Source organism: Hyperolius riggenbachi, chromosome 11, assembly GCF_040937935.1.
Source record: "Hyperolius riggenbachi isolate aHypRig1 chromosome 11, aHypRig1.pri, whole genome shotgun sequence".
Lineage (NCBI taxonomy): Eukaryota > Metazoa > Chordata > Amphibia > Anura > Hyperoliidae > Hyperolius > Hyperolius riggenbachi.
The window spans coordinates 141,063,456-141,083,994 of NC_090656.1; the positions used below are offsets into that span (position 1 = coordinate 141,063,456).

At 43.5% G+C, this 20,539-nt stretch overlaps 1 protein-coding gene across 2 annotated transcripts in view; it reads left to right on the forward strand.

Moving 5' to 3' along the window:
* Positions 1-1,999, forward strand: part of EML3 (EMAP like 3) — a 375,337-nt gene extending 373,338 nt beyond the window's left edge. For both annotated transcript variants that reach the window (XM_068260560.1, XM_068260561.1), the window contains exon 23: positions 217-1,999. In XM_068260560.1, the coding sequence (XP_068116661.1) occupies positions 217-405 (189 nt within the window). In that variant the 3' untranslated portion in view covers positions 406-1,999. The remainder of the gene's footprint in view (positions 1-216) is intronic.
* The last annotated feature ends 18,540 nt before the right edge of the window (positions 2,000-20,539 follow it).

A 20,539-nucleotide genomic window follows, 5' to 3' on the forward strand; every position in this document is an offset into this window, starting at 1 on the left:
CTTCACAGGTAAGAAATATTGTAAAAAGTATTTATAAATAGATTACAAATGTTTTTACAAAATATTTTTTGTATCTATTTCTTTATAAGCTTCAAAATTACTTAAATTTGCTATTTCTTTATAGTACGTTTTTATGTCATGTATTGCATATTTCTTATGCGTTCACATGAAGTAATTATCCTTTAACTTATTTCTTTATTTACTTTATTTCTTTAGGCACCAAGCCATGTGTATTGTGGCCATGGAAGTCATGTGACCAACGTTCGCTTCACTTATAATGACAGTTGCCTCATCTCATTGGGTGGAAAGGATGCAAGCATTTTTCAGTGGAGAGTGGTTAAGGGAGCCAGCCTGCCTCGCAGTCAGTCCCTGTCCTCAGCCTCATCACAGGATGCTGCCACTTGAACTACGTGTTCTCCATAGTGGACACCGCTATATGAGAAATACTCCAGATATGAAAATGCCATGCTTTTTCTATTAAGCTTCTTGAATTGCCACAAAATATATCTGAGCCAATGTTGAAATGGAACTTCTGCATTCAGTAATGTGTTACTATAGCCCCATGTAGCATAAAATTTAAATGAGACTCCAGCCAAACCATTTTTGTTTTCAATTAGAATAGTGTGGTATACAGTTAGAACCTTTTTCAAGTCTGAATTGTTGAGTGGGCTATAGTTGGATAGTTATCCTCTCACTTCCTTTTCTGGGGACAGAGAAACTGTAATAAGAAAGTAATGTGATCTTTTTAAGGGGGACACATGCAATAAATGGGTAGTTCATTTCCATAGCCTGGGGAAGTGTTCAAAGTTTTTTTTTTAAATCACTGTTTTTGTTCCCAGTAAGAAGCTCACTCTCTGTCCCAGTGGCTGGGCCAAAGAGAACCGGAAATAAGGGGAAAACACTGCAGGGGAGACGCAGACATGCAATAAAAACATGACTGTTGTTCTAACCCTTATCTTATTCTTGCCATAACTAAAAAAAAAAAAAGAAATGGCTTTCATTCCATTTTAAGACTGTATAGTACAGAATAATGTAGTGTGGTTCATATTCTTTTTGGTGTTGGGTCTGTTTTCCTTAACATAGTCAAATTCTGAAATCTCAACTGTAGCTAGAACTTTTATTATAGATTTGGTTAGTGTGGAAAAGGGCTAGAAAGGGTTAGAAACACATTTTGTGACCTTTTTCTCAGAATTTTTTTTCTTTAATTTGTATCTCGACAGCCATCAGGTTAAAGCTCTTTTTTTTTATTATTATTATTTTTGGTAGAGGGGAGAACTACATCAGGAGCTTCAGGGTTCTGTAGTGCTTGAAATGTGTGTGGCTTCTGCCATCTGCCTTTTAAAATATGTCTCTTTCCTGGCTTTTGTGCTGATGCTAATGCCTCAAATACTGTGAATTATTGGTCCAGAATGAGTGAGCAGATCAATGCTCTGACTAAGGTCTGATTCCACTGGTTTGTTGCAGGTGTGACTCAAAAGCTACTGGAGCCGCAAGGTAGCCAAGCAGTTGGCATTTGATAAAAAAAAGAGAATTAAGGAGAATTAAAGTGGCAGCCTGCATTATCCTCTTCCTTCATATCGACTGAAGGAACAATCTCTGACAGAAGTTCTACATGAAACCCACTTAATCTAAAGTTAACAAAAAAAGTTTGGCTGGAATTGGTTTTAAAGTGTTTTCAAAGCTAATTTTCTAAAAGTGTATCTAAAAAGCTACATTTATTTTACATATGTGCAGATAAAACTACTGAAATAAAAACACATATATTACAGAAATATTGACGATATATAAAGATTTATAGAGTTTGCATATATTCCTTTGGAGCATCCACCAAGAGACTATTAAAGCTGTCACCACCATCTAGTTGATCCTTTAAAGCAGTATATATTGGAGTATGAACTTAAGAAAAAGAAGACAGGAAGTTTCACTTTGTGTGTCTCAGGACCTGCTGGAAATGGTTAGAACCCTTTCACATTAAAACAATAAAAGGTTGTAGATTGCACTGAATCTTCGTGTGGAACTACAGCTTCACAGGTTACAGAAAAGTGTGTATTTATAAGTGTATTTTTGAAATCAGTATGTAACATTTAAAAAAAAAAATCTGCTGCTTTAAAATGTAAAAGAAGCATCCTTTGGTACAAAAAGACTTCTATGTTTGAAAAGTAAAGTATTTTTTTCTGGAATTCCACTTTAAGAAATTCAATCAGTGGGATCAGCTGTATGTGAGAATAAATACGTCCTATTGTACCTCGCTAATACGTCTTTCCCCCAATATAGGACACAGTCTTATATTATTTTGTGTGCAGAAATATGTGCTAGGTCTTGTTTTCGTGGGGGGGGGGGGGAAGGGGCGGGCTTACTCTGTGGAGAGGAGTAGAGATGGCCCGACCCTCCGATTTTCGGTTCGCAAACCTCCTGCGAAAGTTCGGTTCGCGTGAACTTTCACAAACCGCAATAAACTTCAATGGGGAGGCGAACTTTGGAAACTAGAAAAAATTATGCTGGCCACAAAAGTGATGGAAAAGATGTTTCAAGGGGTCTAACACCTGGAGGGGGGCATGGCGGAGTGGGATACATGCCAAAAGTCCCGGGGAAAGATCTGGATTTCACACAAATCAGCGTTTTAAGGGCAGAAATCACATTGAATGCTAAATTGCAGGCCTAAAGTGCTTTAAAACATCTTGCATGTGTATACATCAATCAGGGAGTGTAATTAGAGTACTGCTTCACACTGACACAGCAAACTCACTGTGTAACGCACCGCAAACAGCTGTTTGCGTAGTGACCGTGCTGGACTGGTGCGCACCATGGCGAGAGTGCAGGCCGTGGCGGTTTTCAAGCCCATATGGTCGCCGGGCTGTGGTATCTCAATGATAGAACAACAGTGACTGTCCAGCTGATCAAATTTGGTCTGTCCACAATGAAGCAATGACCTTATCTTTGGTGTGCCACCCCCAAGACACTCATATAGCCGGCGGTCATTGCTTCATTGTGATATGCAAGCCCCTTCACCACAGCAAGGTAATGATCACGAAGGGGAATGGGCACATGTACATGCCTTTTGTTTTGTTGTTGCAGCTGCAGTGCAGCCAGAAAAATTAGGCAGGCATGTACACGCACCAGAGAAATTAGTATAGTAAAAATTCAGGAATTCACCTAGAGTCCTGGACCCTGTTGGTGGTGGCAGAGAAGGCAAACGGCCTGCAGGCAGAGATGCTGTGTGGCACTGGGGAGCGACTTAGTCTTGGGGCAGACAGCCAGTCACACGGCCTGCAGGCAGAGATGCTGTGTGTGGGGACTGACTTAGTCTTTGGGTGGGCAGTAGCCCTCTGGGATCTATGCCTCATTCATTTTGATAAAGGTCAGGTACTGAACACTTTTGTGACTTAGGCGACTTCTCTTCTCAGTGACAATGCCTCCAGCTGTGCTGAAGGTCCTTTCTGACAGGATGCTTGAGGCAGGGCAAGACAGAAGTTGGATGGCAAATTGAGACAGCTCTGGCCACAGGTCAAGTCTGCACACCCAGTAGTCCAAGGGTTCATCGCTGCTCACAGTGTCTACATCCACACTTAAAGCTAGGTAGTCGGCTACCTGCCAGTCCAGGCGTTGGTGGAGGGTGGATCCGGAAGGGCCAAGGCGAGTAGTTGGACTAAAGAATGTCCGCATGTCCGATATCACCATGAGATCGCTGGAGCGTCCTTCCTTGCCTGCGTGGACATGGGAGAAGGATTACTGGCAGTGGTACCTTTTATTGCATTGTGCTGTGACATCACCCTTATACGCATTGTAAAGCATAAAAACAAAGAACCTTGTCCTGTTCACGCTCCTCCACAGCTTGATCCACCACTCTATGCACGGCACGCTCCAGGAAGTAAGCGTACGAGATCAAGTCGCTGATGGTGCCTTCACATGGTGCCTTCAACAGCCGTATGAGCCCGCATGCATTTTGCATCAGTGTCCAGTTGATGGGCCACAACATCCCCATCTCCCCAGATTGTGTCCTTTTACTGTAATTGTACAGGTACTGGGTGACGGGTTTCTCCTGTTCTAGCAGGCAAGAGAACATGACCAGGGTCGAATTCCAGTGAGTCGGGCTCACTGGAATTCGACCCTGGTCATGAATCACATATCAAGCGTCTCACCGGCAAGTTGTTTCTCCGCTGAATGTCCGCAAAGCGTGCCATGGCCGTGTAAGACTGCCTGAAATGCCCACACAACTTCCTGGCCCGCTTCAGGACGTCCTCTAAGCCTGGGTACTTTGACACAAATATTTGAATGACTAGATTCAGCACATGTGCCATGCAGGGTACATGTGTCAGCTTTCCCAAATTCAAAACGGAAAGGAGATTGCTGCCGTTGTCACACACCACGTTGCCGATCTCCAGCTGGTGCGGGGTCAGCCACTGATCCACCTGTTTGTTAAGAGCAGCCAGGAGAGCTGGTCCAGTGTGACTCTCCGCTTTGAGGCAAGACATGTCTAAGATGGCATGACACTGTCGTACCTGGCATGCAGCATAGGCCCTGGGGAGATGGGGCTGTGTAGCTGGAGAGGAGATTGCGGCACCAGCCAAGGAGGAGGAGGAGGATGACGACAGCGAAGAGGATGTAGCAGGCGGAGAGAAGGTGGCAGGAGGCCTGCCTGCAAGCCGTTGAGGTGTCACAAGTATGTCCGCTGCACAGCCACGTACTCCCTGCTTGTCAGCGGTCACCAGGTTGACCCAATGGGCTGTGTAAGTAATGTAGCGGCCCTGACCGTGTTTGGCAGACCAGGCATTCGTGGTCAGGTGGACCCTTGACCCAACGCTGTGTGCCAGAGATGACACCACTTGCCTCTCCACTTCACGGTACAGTTTGGGTATTGCCTTTTTAGTGAAATAATTGCGGCCTGGCATCTTCCACTGCGGTGTCCCAATGGCCACAAGTTTTCGGAAGGCCTCAGAGTCCACCAGCTTGTATGTTAACAGCTGGTGAGCTAACAGTTCCCCAACGCAAGCTGTCAGACGCCGGGCAAGGGGGTGACTGGCAGAAATTGGCTTCTTCCGCTCTAAGATTTCCTTCATGGACACCAGGCTTCTGTGGGCAGAGGAGCAGGAACCGCTCAAGGCAGAGGCCTGCGCAGGTCCAATTTTTAATACCCGCACCCGACCCGCAGAACCGCTACCCACACACAACCCGCTTTCAGCTGAATTTGATACCCGACCCGCACCTGCAGACCTGCTACCCGCACCCGACCCGCAACCCGCTTTCAGCTGAATTTGATACCCGCAGACCCGCGTTTTCCATTTCTTTCTAAAGTACACATTCAAAGCAATATTGGGGAGCTGAAAAGTAAATAAAACCTTTTTCTTATACACAAACCAAAACCAAAGAAGTGTTTTAAAGATTTTTTTTACTCTTATTTAAATCGGTAAAAACCTAGAAGTAACAGTCCTGCTCAAACAACAAATAGAGCAAAGCACCCATATCCCTGTATGCTGGAGGCTGCCCCCATCTACACTACATCTAGTGGAAGTGTCTCGTCCCCCTGGCCACTGCAATGCACACTGGGAGATGTAGTACATTAATATAATCACAGGAGATGTAGGCACATTAATGTAATACATCTCCATGCATGCATTGTGGTGGCCAGGGTGACACTTCCACTGCTGCAGCTATGAGTTACAAGGCATAGACACTGCGCCCAAGCTCATATAAATAATTTTCAGATTTAAGAGTGCATATACACACACACACTCTTGATTCTCCATGTAGTATGAGGGCCAATCAAAATTGTGTGTGTGTGCACCCAAAGTGCAATTACTTCTGTTAGAACCTTTATTTGTTAATGATGAGCTACTGCTGAATGAAGGTGCTTGGCAGATCTTCCTGTGCAAAAATGTGTAGGCTTGAGAAGAATATTGTTATGTGCCAAAATTATCTTGTCTTGTAACAACGTGGATACGAGTATGTGTGATTGCTTTGCATCGTGCGGCTGTAACGACTATGAGCAAATTGAGTAGGTAATCTCTCATACTACATGGGAGATGTAAAATTGAAAGATAATTGGCCAATACAAATTGAATGTTTATATACACCCTACATTATCTTTTCTTTATTACAGTAAAATAAACGGTAATTCATTAGGAAAATGAGGATTGCATAAAAGTACAACAAGGCTATTAACCCCCCTGGCGGTATGAAAAATTCCGCCAGGGGGCAGCGCAGCAGTTTTTTTTATTTATTTATTTTTTTAAATCATGTAGCAAGCCCAGGGCTCGCTACATGATAGCCGCTGCTCAGCGGCATCCCCCCGCCCGCTTCGATCGCCTTCGGAGATCTCCGATCAGGAAATCCCGTTCAAAGAACGGGATTTCCTGGAGGGCTTCCCCCGTCGCCATGGCGATGGGGCGGGATGACGTCAGCGACGTCAGGACGTCATTGGGAGTCCCGAACCACCCCTCGGCGCTGCCTGGCACTGATTGGCCAGACAGCGCACGGGGTCTGGGGGGGGGGGGGGCGCGCACCGCATCAGATAGCGGCGATCGGGCGGGGGCTGGCGGCGATCAGAGTGCTGGCGCAGCTAGCAAAGTGCTAGCTGCGTCCAGCAAAAAAAAATTATCAAAATCAGCCCAGCAGGGCCTGAGCGGCACCCTCCGGCGGCTTACCCCGTGTCCAGCACGGGGTTACCGCTAAGGAGGTTAAGCAGGGAGAACAAATATACTGTATATGCACAAATTTAATCAAATTTAACTGGAGCAGATTTATCACAACCAAAAGAAGAAGAAAAAACAGCACACACATCAAATGTCCCTCCATTTGCATGCACTTGTGTTGATAAATCTGCCCCATTGTCTTGCATCTGTATGATAATAAAATCCTGTATTTAATTATTCTTGTCATATTCAGCAAACACATACCTGTGTGTGCTAAATGGCTGTGGATGCAGCTATACTGTCAGCAGATCTTGTTGTCACATGCGGCATGTGCTTCTCTGCCTGCCATGTGCTGCTCTGCCTCCTCCCTCCAGCTTTAGAGAACATGCCAGAACATTCTCTAGCTCTTGTCCTTTCAAATATCCCCAGTAACTAACAGATAGAGCTTTCCTATGACACCTTTTCCTCTTTCACACTGGCATGTTCCCAGTTATATGCACTAGTATGGGGGGAGGGGAGGTGTCAGCTTGAGAGGAAGAAGGAGTATGCTATAATTAAAGATGAGAAGCAGTAAACAAGCCAGCAAGAAAGTATTCTGGTGCCAGCATTCATCACAGATTTTGGGAAGGCAAAAGATACAGAATTATCTTATGCTTGTTTTGACTACGCACGACCTGCACCAGCAGAACCGCTACTCGCACCCAACCCACACCTGCAACTCGCTACCCGCGACCCGTCCTGCACCCGCAGTACCCGAAATTCGGGTACCCGCACCCGACCCGCATTGCGGGTAACCCACGGATACCCGCGGGTACCCGACCCGCTGCAGGCCTCTAGCTCAAGGTCAGAGGTGGAGTGGAGGAGGGTGGCTGTGAAGGTGCAAGGGAGAAAGCGGCTGAAGATGCTGCATCTGAAGGAGGAAAAGGAGAAGAAGGGTGGCTTTTCTTTTGTGTGCTGGTTTTGCTCAGGTGCTCTTCCCATTGCAGTTTGTGCCTTTTCTCCATGTGCCTTCGTAAGGCACTTGTCCCTACGTGAGTGTTGGCCTTTCCACGGCTCAATTTTTGGAGGCAGAGAGAACAGATGGCATTGCTCTGATCTGAGGCAGACACATGAAAACATTTCCAAACAGCTGAGCCCCCCTGGGGTGATGGCACTTTGGTGGCATCAGCAGCTGACGTTGAAGGTCATGTTGGCTGTCTGTACATAGGTGGTGATACATGGCGCCAGACACTGCCACCAGCTGTTTCTGACGACGAGCTCCCCCTGCTTCTGTCAGGAACTTGTCTACTCCTCTCTGACTCCCCCTCTGAACTGTCCCCTTGGTCATCTTGTCTCTTAGGAACCCATGTGGGATCCGTATCATCATGATCATCGTAATCATACTGCCCAGCTTCGTATATGCAGTGATGAGGTGGGTGCACTGAACACAACAGGTAGGTATATGCAGTGATGAGGTGGGTGCACTGAACACAACAGGTAGGTATATGCAGTACTGGGTATTACAATGTGCACCTGTCACACACACAGGTAGTCACTGAATGTGCTGGGCCTGGTGGCTGGCAGTGGCACACACACAGTATGAATTAGCAAGGCTATCTATGCAACACAAGTGTCAGTGGGACACACAGAAAAAAAAATAGATCACAAGAACAAGATTAGCTCTCATAAAAACTGTTGTGGGGTGCTATTTTAGCAATAATAAATCAGCAAGGAACAAGCCTACAAGAGCCTAACTAATCTTTCCCTATGAGAGAGTCTACAGCAGCTGTCCCTTCTCTAATTAGTGCAGGCACACGAGTGAGTGTAATGGCCGGCGGTGTCTGCCTTTTATAGGGAGGGGAGTGGCTCCAGGAGGGAGTGTAGCCTGATTGGCTCCAATGTGCCTGCTGACTGTGATGTAGAGGGTCAAAGTTGACCCTAATGATGCATTATATATAACCAATAAAGAAAGAGGATTGGCTCTTGGGTGCATAAGAAATTACAAAACGATCTTTATTATCCAAATATTAACACACAATTAAGTACATATATATAGCTAGAAACCCCCTTAAAAACAGTGAATAATCCCACTGGGCACCAAATGAGTGGTTGCGACATGAATGGTAGATGGTGGTTGCGACATTTCGTTAATTGCAACACCATAGGAGTTATCTATTTATTATATTGCAAATGCGGTTGTTTTTACGTTGGCAAAACGACACGCGCATTTAAAGAGCGAATTAAAGACCATATCGGTGACATTACTACTTGTAACTTCAAGTCCCCAATTGCCAGACATGTACATCTCGAACACAGAGGGAACTCCGGTTTTGTCAGCTTCATTGGCCTGGACCGGGTACATTTGCATCCCAGGGGCGGAGATATTGATAGAAAACTTCTCCAGTTGGAGTCCAAATGGATTTTTGAACTGAAAGCAATAGAACCCAGAGGTTTAAATGATAGTATTAACTACCGAGTATTTTTACCAGGTTAGTCTCTATATCCGTCTAGCTGCTCCGCTTTCCTTTTCTCCACCTTATCTCCTCTCTGGTTGCTGGGCTTCCGGTCGATCTTACCTGTTGCCTGATGTTTTCCCACCAGATGTGGCAAGAATATGTATATTCATATATGTATTTTTTCTAGGCCTGTATGTAGACTGGTGCTCTGATGTACACGTATATGCACATACTTGCTTGTGCTCGTTTATTGTGCATTTACAGCATAGCACCTAGCTTATTATTATTGACATGTGTCTCTCCTCTTCTTTCTGAATTTAATTTGATTTAATTTAAATTTTGGGTCCTTCGCCTGTTTGGCTTCATGGGAGTCACTCGGGGTGGATTTTTGGCTTTGTTTCCATCTTACACGCCCTTGGGCGCCTCTGGTGCCAAAATAGCGCTGCCATGCCACCCTATAGAGCCTCTCATGATTGCAACCCATATTTATATGTTAGTATTTATATGTTTTTTGTAGTCACACCTTTTTGGACCTTTTTTGGTCCTGAGGGATGTGCCATTTTGGTATTAGTAATATTATTGTGTTAGTTTCTTTATTATATTTTTGCCAGTTAGCTTGGTTGGCTTTGTTGAGAAACAAAGCTACATATCTCCCCAGAGTGCCGCCAGGGGCTGGTGCCCGCCCCTCCTCTCATTTCCGCCCGCCTTTGGGCTGTGCGAGGCGTCCCGTTATCCAGCCTCACAGGGATGCGATATTTCGCTTCCTGTTTGAGGCACGCATGAGCGCTTCTGCGCTCCAGCGGATCGCCGCCCACATGCTCTATGGACGTTTGGTCCGACGTGGGCGTAGGGGGGCGCGGCCACACCGGCTTTCAAAAACGCCATCTTGGCGTTTAGAAGTGATTCTTCATTTGCTGCTTGTCTTTGAAAAGGCCGCTAGTGCGTCGAAACATGTAAGGCATTCGGGCAGCTACATCTCCTGGGCACATACAAGTGAGCCACTCCATTTCCACATTTCAGCAATCAATCCACTTTATGCACTACAGGATGGTAACTATGAAGCTTTGCACGGCTTGCTTGTCATCTCCTGCTTGCTAAAAATTCCACCGCTGGCATTATTTGATTGAGCTTTGGCTTGCTGCATTATATACAAGACGCTGTATCCCTGCGATTGGGGGACTGTTATTACCTGCACTACAGGATGGTAACTATGAAGCTGTGCACGGCATGTTTGTCATCTGCTACTTGCTAAAATTCCATTGCTGGCATTATTTGATTGAGCTTTGGTGTGCTGCATTGTGCTATGCTCACATGTACACAAGACCTTGGATCCCTGTGATTGGGGGACTGCTATAAACTACTTGTCAGCATACAGGAACAGTCTGTGGCTTACCCAGGTCTCTGCCACCTATGTCACAGTATATGAATAAAAATACACCCCTTTATGATGTGGGTGCTTGACATGTGTTTAACAACCAGCTTCACTGTCATATGATTGGACTTTCTGAGGCCGAGCATCTTTCTTACAAGTGGATTCATACTAGTCATTTTTTGTACATTCATCCATCATCTGTGGATGCTTATTTGGAGTGGAACTCTTTTTTCCTTTTTTCTTGTCAGGCATTATGAGGACTGCAGCCTCACTATCCTATTTTGTGCCCAGTGGGATTATTCACTGTTTTTAAGGGGGTTTCTAGCTATATATATGTACTTAATTGTGTGTTAATATTTGGATAATAAAGATCGTTTTGTAATTTCTTATGCACCCAAGAGCCAATCCTCTTTCTTTATTGGTTATATATATATACTTGTTGGCATGATGCATAAGAAAATAATTATTAGGATCATATTCTTCTGATAATTCATTTTTTATCTCATTTGACTACATTCCACATAAAATAGAGCCATTCAAATTTAATAATGGTGCATTATGGGGGCGAACCGAACTTCCGGAAAAGTTTGCGGTTCTCTGCGATCGCTAACCCCGGAAGATCGCCGGGAACCATTCGGGCCATCTCTAGAGAGGGGTAGACACTTTGTGTATGGGGAGGTGTGTGGTCTCTTACCACACCTCCCTTATGGCTGCATCCCCCTCCATTCTAAGTAACTTGTCCGGTGTTAGCGGCAGCATATTATTCAAGCTGTGAGGGCGCCCTTTGACCCTCACACTGACACTATGCAGTATGCGTTTGCGCTGGCACTCTCCTTTTGTCATATTCGTGCGCCTGGAACGCATCAACCTGGCGCACATGATGACAAGGAGAGCGCCAGCGCAGTGCCAGCAATGCGTACTGCATAGTGTCAGTGTGAGGGTTAAAGGGGCACTATGGCTAAATTATGTTTATATTGTCATTTAATATAAAATATGTGCAATCATAGCAATGTGTAAGACTTGTATTATGGCTGAATAAAACTCTGTTTCAATATTGCTTTACCCTAAATCAGTGCTGGAGTCCCGTCGCCAGAGAAAGCTAAGCGACGCTGAACCAGCACATTCCATTCTGCAGGAGGAGGCTGCCTTATCAGTCGTTTCATCTGAAGTTGTAATCTCCCCCTTTGATGTATGGGAGAGGTTTCACCCAACGTCTAACTGCACATTAGTGCTGTTACAGCTCCTCTGATCTGCCGTACCTCTCAGGACAATGATGTATGGCTCTAATGAAAAACATGTTCCCCGCTGAGGCCCCCCTTCAGAGAAGCTGGCACAGGCAGGGTCACCACTTGTTGTCAGTTGCCATGGAGACCAGCTTCTCTTCTTATGCACAGGATTCCAGCGTCTTGATTCAGCACACGCAAGTGCTGTGTAGCCAGTGTCCTGCGTGTGTCTCTGAAGGGGGGCCTCAGCGGGGAACAGGTTTTTCATTAGAGCCATACGTCATTGTCCTGAGACGTACGGCAGATCAGAGGAGCTGTAACAGCACTAATGTGCAGTTAGACGTTGGGTGAAACCTCTCCCATACATCAAAGGGGGAGATTACAACTTCAGATGAAACGACTGATAAGGCAGCCTCCTCCTGCAGAATGGAATGTGCTGGTTCAGCGTCGCTTAGCTTTCTCTGGCGACGGGACTCCAGCGCTGATTTAGGGTAAAGCAATATTGAAACAGAGTTTTATTCAGCCATAATACAAGTCTTACACATTGCTATGATTGCACATATTTTATATTAAATGATAATATAAACATAATTTAGCCATAGTGCCCCTTTAAAGGGCGCCCTCATAGCTTGAAAAATATGCTGCCGCTGACACCGGACAAGTTACTTAGAACGGAGGGGGAGTAAGAGACCACACACCTCCCCATACACATAGCGTCCCAGCTAGGTCTTATTTTAGGGGTAGGTCTTATAATAGTGTAAACACGGTACCTATACACATCTAAAGCACAATCCCACACACACTTACTATGAAATGCACTTTGTTTGATTTTGCTTTTCAAGTTTATTTTCTTCTACATTTATGTACTTTTCTGTAGGTAGCATCAGAAAGTTGATTTGTTGATTTTCAGAGCAGGTTGACACCACCCCATTTTTATACTACACAAACTATAACCCAACCTAATCTTTACCCTACATTATTTCTACACAGGTGGTCCCCTACTTACACACAGGTTCAGTTCTGGGAGTCACGTTATACAAAGAAAAGTGGATACATTATTTACTTTCGGACAACACTGTACTTGGCTATATAGTATAAACCATATTTATGATTGTTTTCAACATGCTTTTAACTTGTATTTCACTATGTACAACAGTTTACACATACTGTCATTAAGTTACATTAGTTATGTTAAATAAAATAGATAGGTAATATAATCTCTTACCCACACTGTTTTAAAAGAACAGGCAAATGTTTGATTTCATGATGGCAGCCATCTTTTTGGTTGAAAGGAGGTTACAGGGAGCATGAGACACAGTTCCAACTGTCCTGTGTCCTGAGCACCTCTCCCAGTTGCTCGGCAACGTCAATAGCAACATAGGAAATCCCATCATGCTCTGCACAGCATCAGGGGAATAACGCCCGGGCTTTTTTTCTTTGATGGGTGGAGCTTAGGTAAAAATGCAGCTAAAATGATGCTTTGGTAAGAAAAACAAAGTTCTGATGCTGTGAAACTGTTAAAGAAACACCAAGCCTTTTCAGTTCTGCTGAGTAGATTTTTAGTCCGGAGGTTCACTTTAAAGTAACACTATCTATTAACATGTTCTTTTCAATTGAGATAGGAATAGTTTGGGAAGTGCTGTTAAGTATGGGTGTATACTTTTAAATGCTTATCTTTTTGTTTACTGTTATCAAATTCCTTTCACACTTACGGATGGCATCTGAGGCAAAATCTGATGGGACTACTCATTCATGAAGGGAAGGGGGATTCCCTCACACTGCATCTATTAACCCTGTGCGTGAAAGAAAGCTCTCACTGTCTGTCTATGACTCAGCTGTCTGCAGAGAGCAGAGGAAATTTAACTTGTTTGTAATTGTATGTGAAACCTGACACCCTTTTCCCTATGTAGTCTGAAATGCGAAGAACAGTGTAATATTGCAAACCTTTGCAAATGAAACATTCCAACTGAACTAAAATCTACACACAAAGAATTAAAGCTTTTGTCTCAGATATTTAATATAAAAAGTAGGAAAGTGTTTACACAGCTACTTAGACATTATTTGTATATTGTTATTTTAGAACACTTGTTTGATAATTGTGGAAAAAGGATGAGAGAAGGGCTGGCACTCAATGCTGGCCACCAGCAATCTGTCCCCCTGGGAACGTAATGTGCTCCAGCAGCAGCAATTCACAGCAAAAATAGTAAGGATACAAAAAGCGTTGGGCACCAAGACATCTGCTTCCAGTGCATTTATTGGACAGATACAGGTACAGGTAACAATTTAAGCAAGGGGAGTGGTGGGTCTAACAGCCGTTTCACGGATCTAACCGCTTCCTCATAGACCCCGTTACCATGCTCAAGTCCCCCTTAAATAGTACTATCCAAAGGTAAAGATCACTCACCCACCGCAGTTGCATTCAAGCACGCCCATGGAATCGCCGTGCGCTCAGTCCCGTTAGGCCATGCCCCTTCCGGGTACGTCACCTGGCTCTGCTAAGCCAATCAGTTGCCTGGGCTTTCGCCCAATCATTGCGCTGGCTGGGAGGTCACATGGGTGGGTTACGTAGATAGTAACTAGAGATGCCAGGAGAGATTGCTTAGTTACCGCTGCCTCTAAACACCAGGCATTTTGCGGTTACCACAATGCGCGGATAATCCTCCGTTTCTCATATCTTGTCATCTCTTTATGTGGGTAGAGCCTATGGAACAAGAAGAAGGGAGACCAGTGTCAATACATATAACATTGTCATATTCATATAAAACATGAGCATAATTAAAAACAATATATAAATCAGACTGACATATTAAAGGGAATGTCCAAGCAAAATAAAAAAAAGGAGTTTCACTTACCTGGGGCTTCTACCAGCCCCATGCAGCCATCCTGTGCCCTCGTAGTCACTCACTGCTGCTCCAGTCCCCCGCTGGCAGCTTGCCGACCTCGGAGGTCGGCGGGACGCATTGCGTACATTTTTACGCATTCCCGCTAGTGCAGGAACATTAACACATACTTTTTTACGCATTACTGGTTCAATGCGTAAAAATGTACGCATTGAACCAGTAATGCGTAAAAATGTATGTGTTAATGTTCCTGCATTAGCGGGAATGCGTAAAAATGTACGCAATGCGGCCCACCGACCTCCGAGGTCGGCAAGCTGCCAGCGGGGGACTGGAGCAGCAGTGAGTGACTACGAGGGCACAGGATGGCTGCATGGGGCTGGTAGAAGCCCCAGGTAAGTGAAACTCATTTTTTTATTTTGCTTGGACCTTCCCTTTAAAGATCAAAAATTTAAGCGAAGCAAATGAATATGAGGTAGCACCAGTCTATACTGCACTCTCAATGGGGTTATAAAAGGCCTGGAGACACCCCTAAAGGGAAAGAGAAAGGCAAAACATAAAAAAACTAGATATTAATTGTTTCAGATTCCCACACATGGTAGATCTCGATTGAATCGTTTTCACAAATTTTCTCAATAACGTTCCAAAAAGCAGTACAATTCATTTCTTTCATTCAGACCTAGTCTGCCACATGCTTTTAAACGTGAAATGAATTTAGCCTCCTCCTGTCTCAATAATATTTCACGATCTTCTCCTCGAAGGGGAATATCTATAGATTTTAGACCCAGAAAACGTAAAGAACCTGATGACCCACCACGTTCCTCATGCATATGCGCTGTCAGGCGTCCGGCACCCTTTTTCTTACCAGCAGACTCCCAATTGTCTTCGCTCTGCGAAAGGTGACAAGAGGTTTATCATGTAATATTTGTCTCAACTCAGGGGAGACATTGGGGAAAAGTCAAAAACAAAGGGTGTATTTACCCTCTGAGCTACATCCAAGGCCTTAGTTTTTTTAGGGCTTTTTTTTTCTTAACCCCCCCCCCCCCCCCCCATTCAATTAATTCTGCTCTTGACCTCAGGTTTGCTTTTTTGAAAAATGTAACCACTAAAGACAGTGGATAGCCTCTGGCCAGGAATCTGAAGCCCAGGTCATAACTTGGCTGGAGGAAATGCTCCTTTTTGTTGTTGTTACGCTTTAAGCGAACGATTTGGCTGTAAGGGATTGCGACTATGACATGTCTAGGATTAAAACTGGAGTATAGTAGCATACTATTCATAGCCGTTTGTTTCTGGAAGCCTTTGCTTAACAATTACCTTCCTCTGAAAACAGTGTGAGGTCTAGGAATTCAATACTATTCCCCCCACACACACACACACACATTCCTGTACATTTCATATTAAACGTGTTAACATTTATCCAGTTCAAAAACGACTTGAAACGATCCTTTGTGTCCTTCCATATAACCAGGATGTCATCCATGTACCGAAAGCAACCTCCGATAGCGCGGCGATGGGGATTCCTTTCGTGAAGCACCTGGTCCTGTTCCCAGACCGGTGGTTGCTGCATTCTCAGGGTCTGTCTGGTTATTACCATAGTTATCTACTTTTTGGCATCCCCGGCATCACCTTGTCCTATTCATGTTGGACTTATTGCTGCTCACTGCTTAATGCTCTACATTATATTGATTTCTATGATGTATTACCATTGACAGAGTGTCTATATTGAGTGTTTGTTTCAGCTTGTGCAATATTGTTGTTACATGTGATTGTCTATCTTTTTGATTATGTATATTTAATACAAATACTTTTTGCAACATATATTTTGGTGTGCAGGTGTATTTTACTTTTAATATGGTGCCACCGACGTCCCCATCGCCACGCCGGAGGTCTGCCGATACCATTTGTCACTGAAAAGGAAAGCATTATGACACAGAATGAAATGCAAGCAGTCAGCAATAAAGCCCTAAAATCTTTCAAAAAAGCAAACCTGAGGTCGAGAGCAGAATTAATTGAAGGGGGGGGGGGGGGGGGGGAGCTGGGAAGGAAACAAAACCCCTAAAAAAAACTAAGGCCTTGGATGTAGCTCAGAGGGCAAATACACCCTTTGTTTTTGACTTTTCCCCAATGGCAAAAAAAATATTTGCTCGTCAATTCAAAAAAACTGGGGCGACCTGAGAGAGTCCCCTGAGTTGAGACAAATATTACATGATAAACCTCTTGTCACCTTTTGCAGAGCGAAGACAATTTGGAGTCTGCTGGTAAGAAGCGAGTTCAGGGAGCAGATGCAAAAAGATTGGCTGACTGGAGCTCGACCAGTGGGTACCTATAAGTGTGGTAACTGTAATCACTGTACCCACTTTGTACCAGGAAAGGAGATTACCCTGGGGGGTGAAAGAATACGCCTAAAAGATTTTATCCACTGTCGATCAAAGTTTGTTGTTTATTTCTTTTCTTTTATCCAACTACTCTTCTCATCCCACAGTCCCTCTTATTATTCTTTTCTAGTTTTCTCACCCTCATCGTTATAAGTGGTTACTTGAACAGTTTGCCAATAACCTGAAAACAAGATGTTAACCATCCCATATGTTATGCTGTGTAACCTATTCTTGTATTTGACGAGATTAGCATATAAGTATACACAGATTGCTCAAATATGGATGCTATTGGTATGCAACTCTATTTTCAAAAATCAATAAAAAAATTGTGTTGAACAAAAAAAAAAAAGTTTGTTGTTTATGCAATCTTGTGCCCCTGTAACCGCTTTTATATTGGCATGACAACCCAGCAGCTCTGTACTAGGTTCCAACAACATGTCAATTCTTTGAGAACTAAAAAGGGTGCCGGACGTCTGATAGCGCATATGCATGAGGAACATGGTGGGACATCAGGTTCTTTACGTTTTCTGGGTCTAAAATCTGTAGATATTCCCCATCGAGGAGAAGATCGTGAAAGATTATTGAGACAGGAGGAGGCCAAATTCATTTCACGTTTAAAAGCATATGGCAAACTAGGTCTGAATGAAAGAAATGAATTGTACTGCTTTTTGGAACGTTATTGAGAAAATTTGTGCAAAACGATTCAATCGAGATCTACCATGTGTGGAGATCTGAAACAAGTAACATCTAGTTTTTTATGTTTTGCCTTTCTCTTTCCCTTTAGGGGTGTCTCCAGGCCTTTTATAACCCCATTGAGAGTGCAGTATAGACTGGTGCTACCTCATATTGAATTGCTTCGCTTTAATTTTTGATCTTTAATATGTCAGTCCGATTTTTATATTGTTTTTAATTATGCTCATGTTTTATATGAATATGACAATGTTATATGTACTGACACTGGTCTCCCTTCTTCTTGTTCCATAGGCTCTACCCCAGCCTTTCTCAACCTTTCTACCCTGGAGGAACCCTGCAAATAGCTTTTGGATCTCAAGGAACCCCTGCAAACAATTTTTTGATCTCGAGGAACCCCCACATTTATTTTGCAGGAGGCATGGTCTTTAAAAGTATGTGTGGCTGTTTATTTCACTACCCCTATTACACTGCCACTCATTATACTGCCTCCTAAGCCCCTAATTTAGTGCTTCTTGTTACAGTACCACCTATTATAGTGAGCTCCATTATACATCCCCACGATGGGGGAAAATGCCAAGGAACCCCTGAAGAGTACTCAAGGAACCCTGGGGTTCCAGGGAACCCTGGTTGAGAAAGCCTGCTCTACCCCCATAAAGAGATGCCAAGATAGAAGAAACGGAGGATTATCCGCGCACTGTGGTAACCGCAAAATGCCTGGTGTTTAGAGGCAGCGGTAACTAAGCAATCTCTCCTGGCATCTCTAGTTACTATCTACGTAACCCACCCATGTGACCTCCCAGCCAGCGCAATGATTGGGCGAAAGCCCAGGCAACTGATTGGCTTAGCAGAGCCAGGTGACGTACCCGGAAGGGGCATGGACTAACGGGACCGAGCGCACGGCGATTCCATGGGCATGCTTGAATGCAACTGCGGTGGGTGAGTGATCTTTACCTTTGGATAGTACTATTTAAGGGGCAGCATGGTAACGGGGTCTATGAGGAAGCGGTTAGATCCGTGAAGCAGCTGTTAGACCCACCACTCCCCTTGCTTAAATTGTTACCTGTACCTGAATCTGTCCAATAAATGCATTGGAAGCAGACGTCTTGGTGCCCAACGCTTTTTGTATCCTTACTACTTGTTTGATAATGTTCCTTTAACCACTTCAGCCTACAGTCGTTTTTCACCTTATGCATCCGAGCAATTTTCACCTCCCAGTCAATCGCCAATAACTTTATCACTACTTATCACAATGAATTGATCTATATCTTGTTTTTTCTTTCACTAATTAGGCTTTCTTTGGGTGGTACATTTTGCTAAGAAAATTTTTTTTCAAAATGCATTTTAACGGGAATATTAAGAAAAAAATCATTTCTCAGATTTCTGCCATTATAGCTTTAAAATAATACATGCAACCATAATTAAAACCCACGTATTTTATTTTCCCATGTGTCCCGGTTATTACACAATTTAAATTATGTCCCCATCACAATGTATGGTGACAATATTTTATTTGGAATAAAGGTGCATTTTTACAGTTCTGCATCCATCATTATTTACAGGCTTATAATTTTAAAAATAGTAGCAATACACCCTCTTCACATGCATATTTAAAAAAAAAAGTTTAGCCGGCCCTCAGCTGGCAGAGACAGAACAGGTTAAAACTAAAATTAAACCTAAAACTATAACAAAAACTAAATTAAAACAAAGACCAAGGTTGTTTGGAGAATAATGGTAGGGGGGAAGGCGGCACGCATACAATATGCATGTTTGTTCTCTTTTGTTCTGTTTTTAGTTTAAGCTATGTTTTTATGTTTTTAGTTTAAGCTCTGTTTATCTGAACGGCTACAAGTACAAATTTAAGGATTTTCAATCAGATTTCATAGACTACTCTGAAAGACGTATATATAAACATCCTTGGCATACCTGACCAATGAAATGTTTCTCACCGGAGGTTTGCTATTAAGACTGCTACTTGTTTTGGCAAAGCCAGATGCATATGTTCAAGAGAATGCAAGCCTCCATGTCTATAGGCTTATGTAGACTGTGATTGTGTATTATTTGCATTATCTGTTTGCTCAAACTTTCAAAGCATGTATTTTGAAAATACTTTAATAAAAATTTACTGAATTAAAAAAAAAAAAAAAAAGTTTAGACCCTTAGGTAACTGTTTTTTTTTGTTGTTTTTTTTTGTAATTAAATTTATTTGTGTATTTGGGTGTGTGTGGGGTAAACAGTTAATTTTAAATGTAATAAATTGTATTTATTTAAAAAAAACTGTATGTAGATGTAGTTTTACTATTTGGCCATAAGATGGCAACAGTCAAAAAAAACGTTTTCATCCTGTAAGCGAGCGCTCTCGCTAACAGGAAGTGATGGGAAGACGGGAAACTTTTTTTTTTATCTTTAGAAAGATTGCGGCTTCTGAAAGAAGCCGTCGGTCTTTCTAACGTGGACTTGGATCAATGAATAGGAACTGTATCAGCAACATCCAAAAAGCGAAAGTGGTTAATCTAGTAATCTGGCGTTGTAGTAGTTAAGCATGTGGTTCCCAGCTCTGAGGATAGAGCGAAAGTCTCAGAGTCACACCCAGCCCGACCCAAGAAAATAGTGTAATTATCTATCTAAAATCTAAAATCCAGTAAAATGGAGAATCAATTTTAAGATCTGCCTGCTGACATTCAAGGCTCTACACCACATGGGACCCAAATACATAGCGGATCTATTGGAACTTTATGCCCCTCCACGCACCCTCCGCTCTGCCAACAAGATGAAGCTGATTATTCCCAGGATACACTTAACATTTGGTGCTCGGGCCTTTTCCTACGCAGCCCCTACTCTATGGAACTCACTTCCACAATCAGTACGAGAGGCTCCCTCTCTGGACAGCTTTAAAAAAAGGCTAAAAACTCATCTCTTTTCCCTAGCCTTTGAGACTGCATAATGCAGGGTCACAGCGCTTTGAGTCCCCAGGGAGA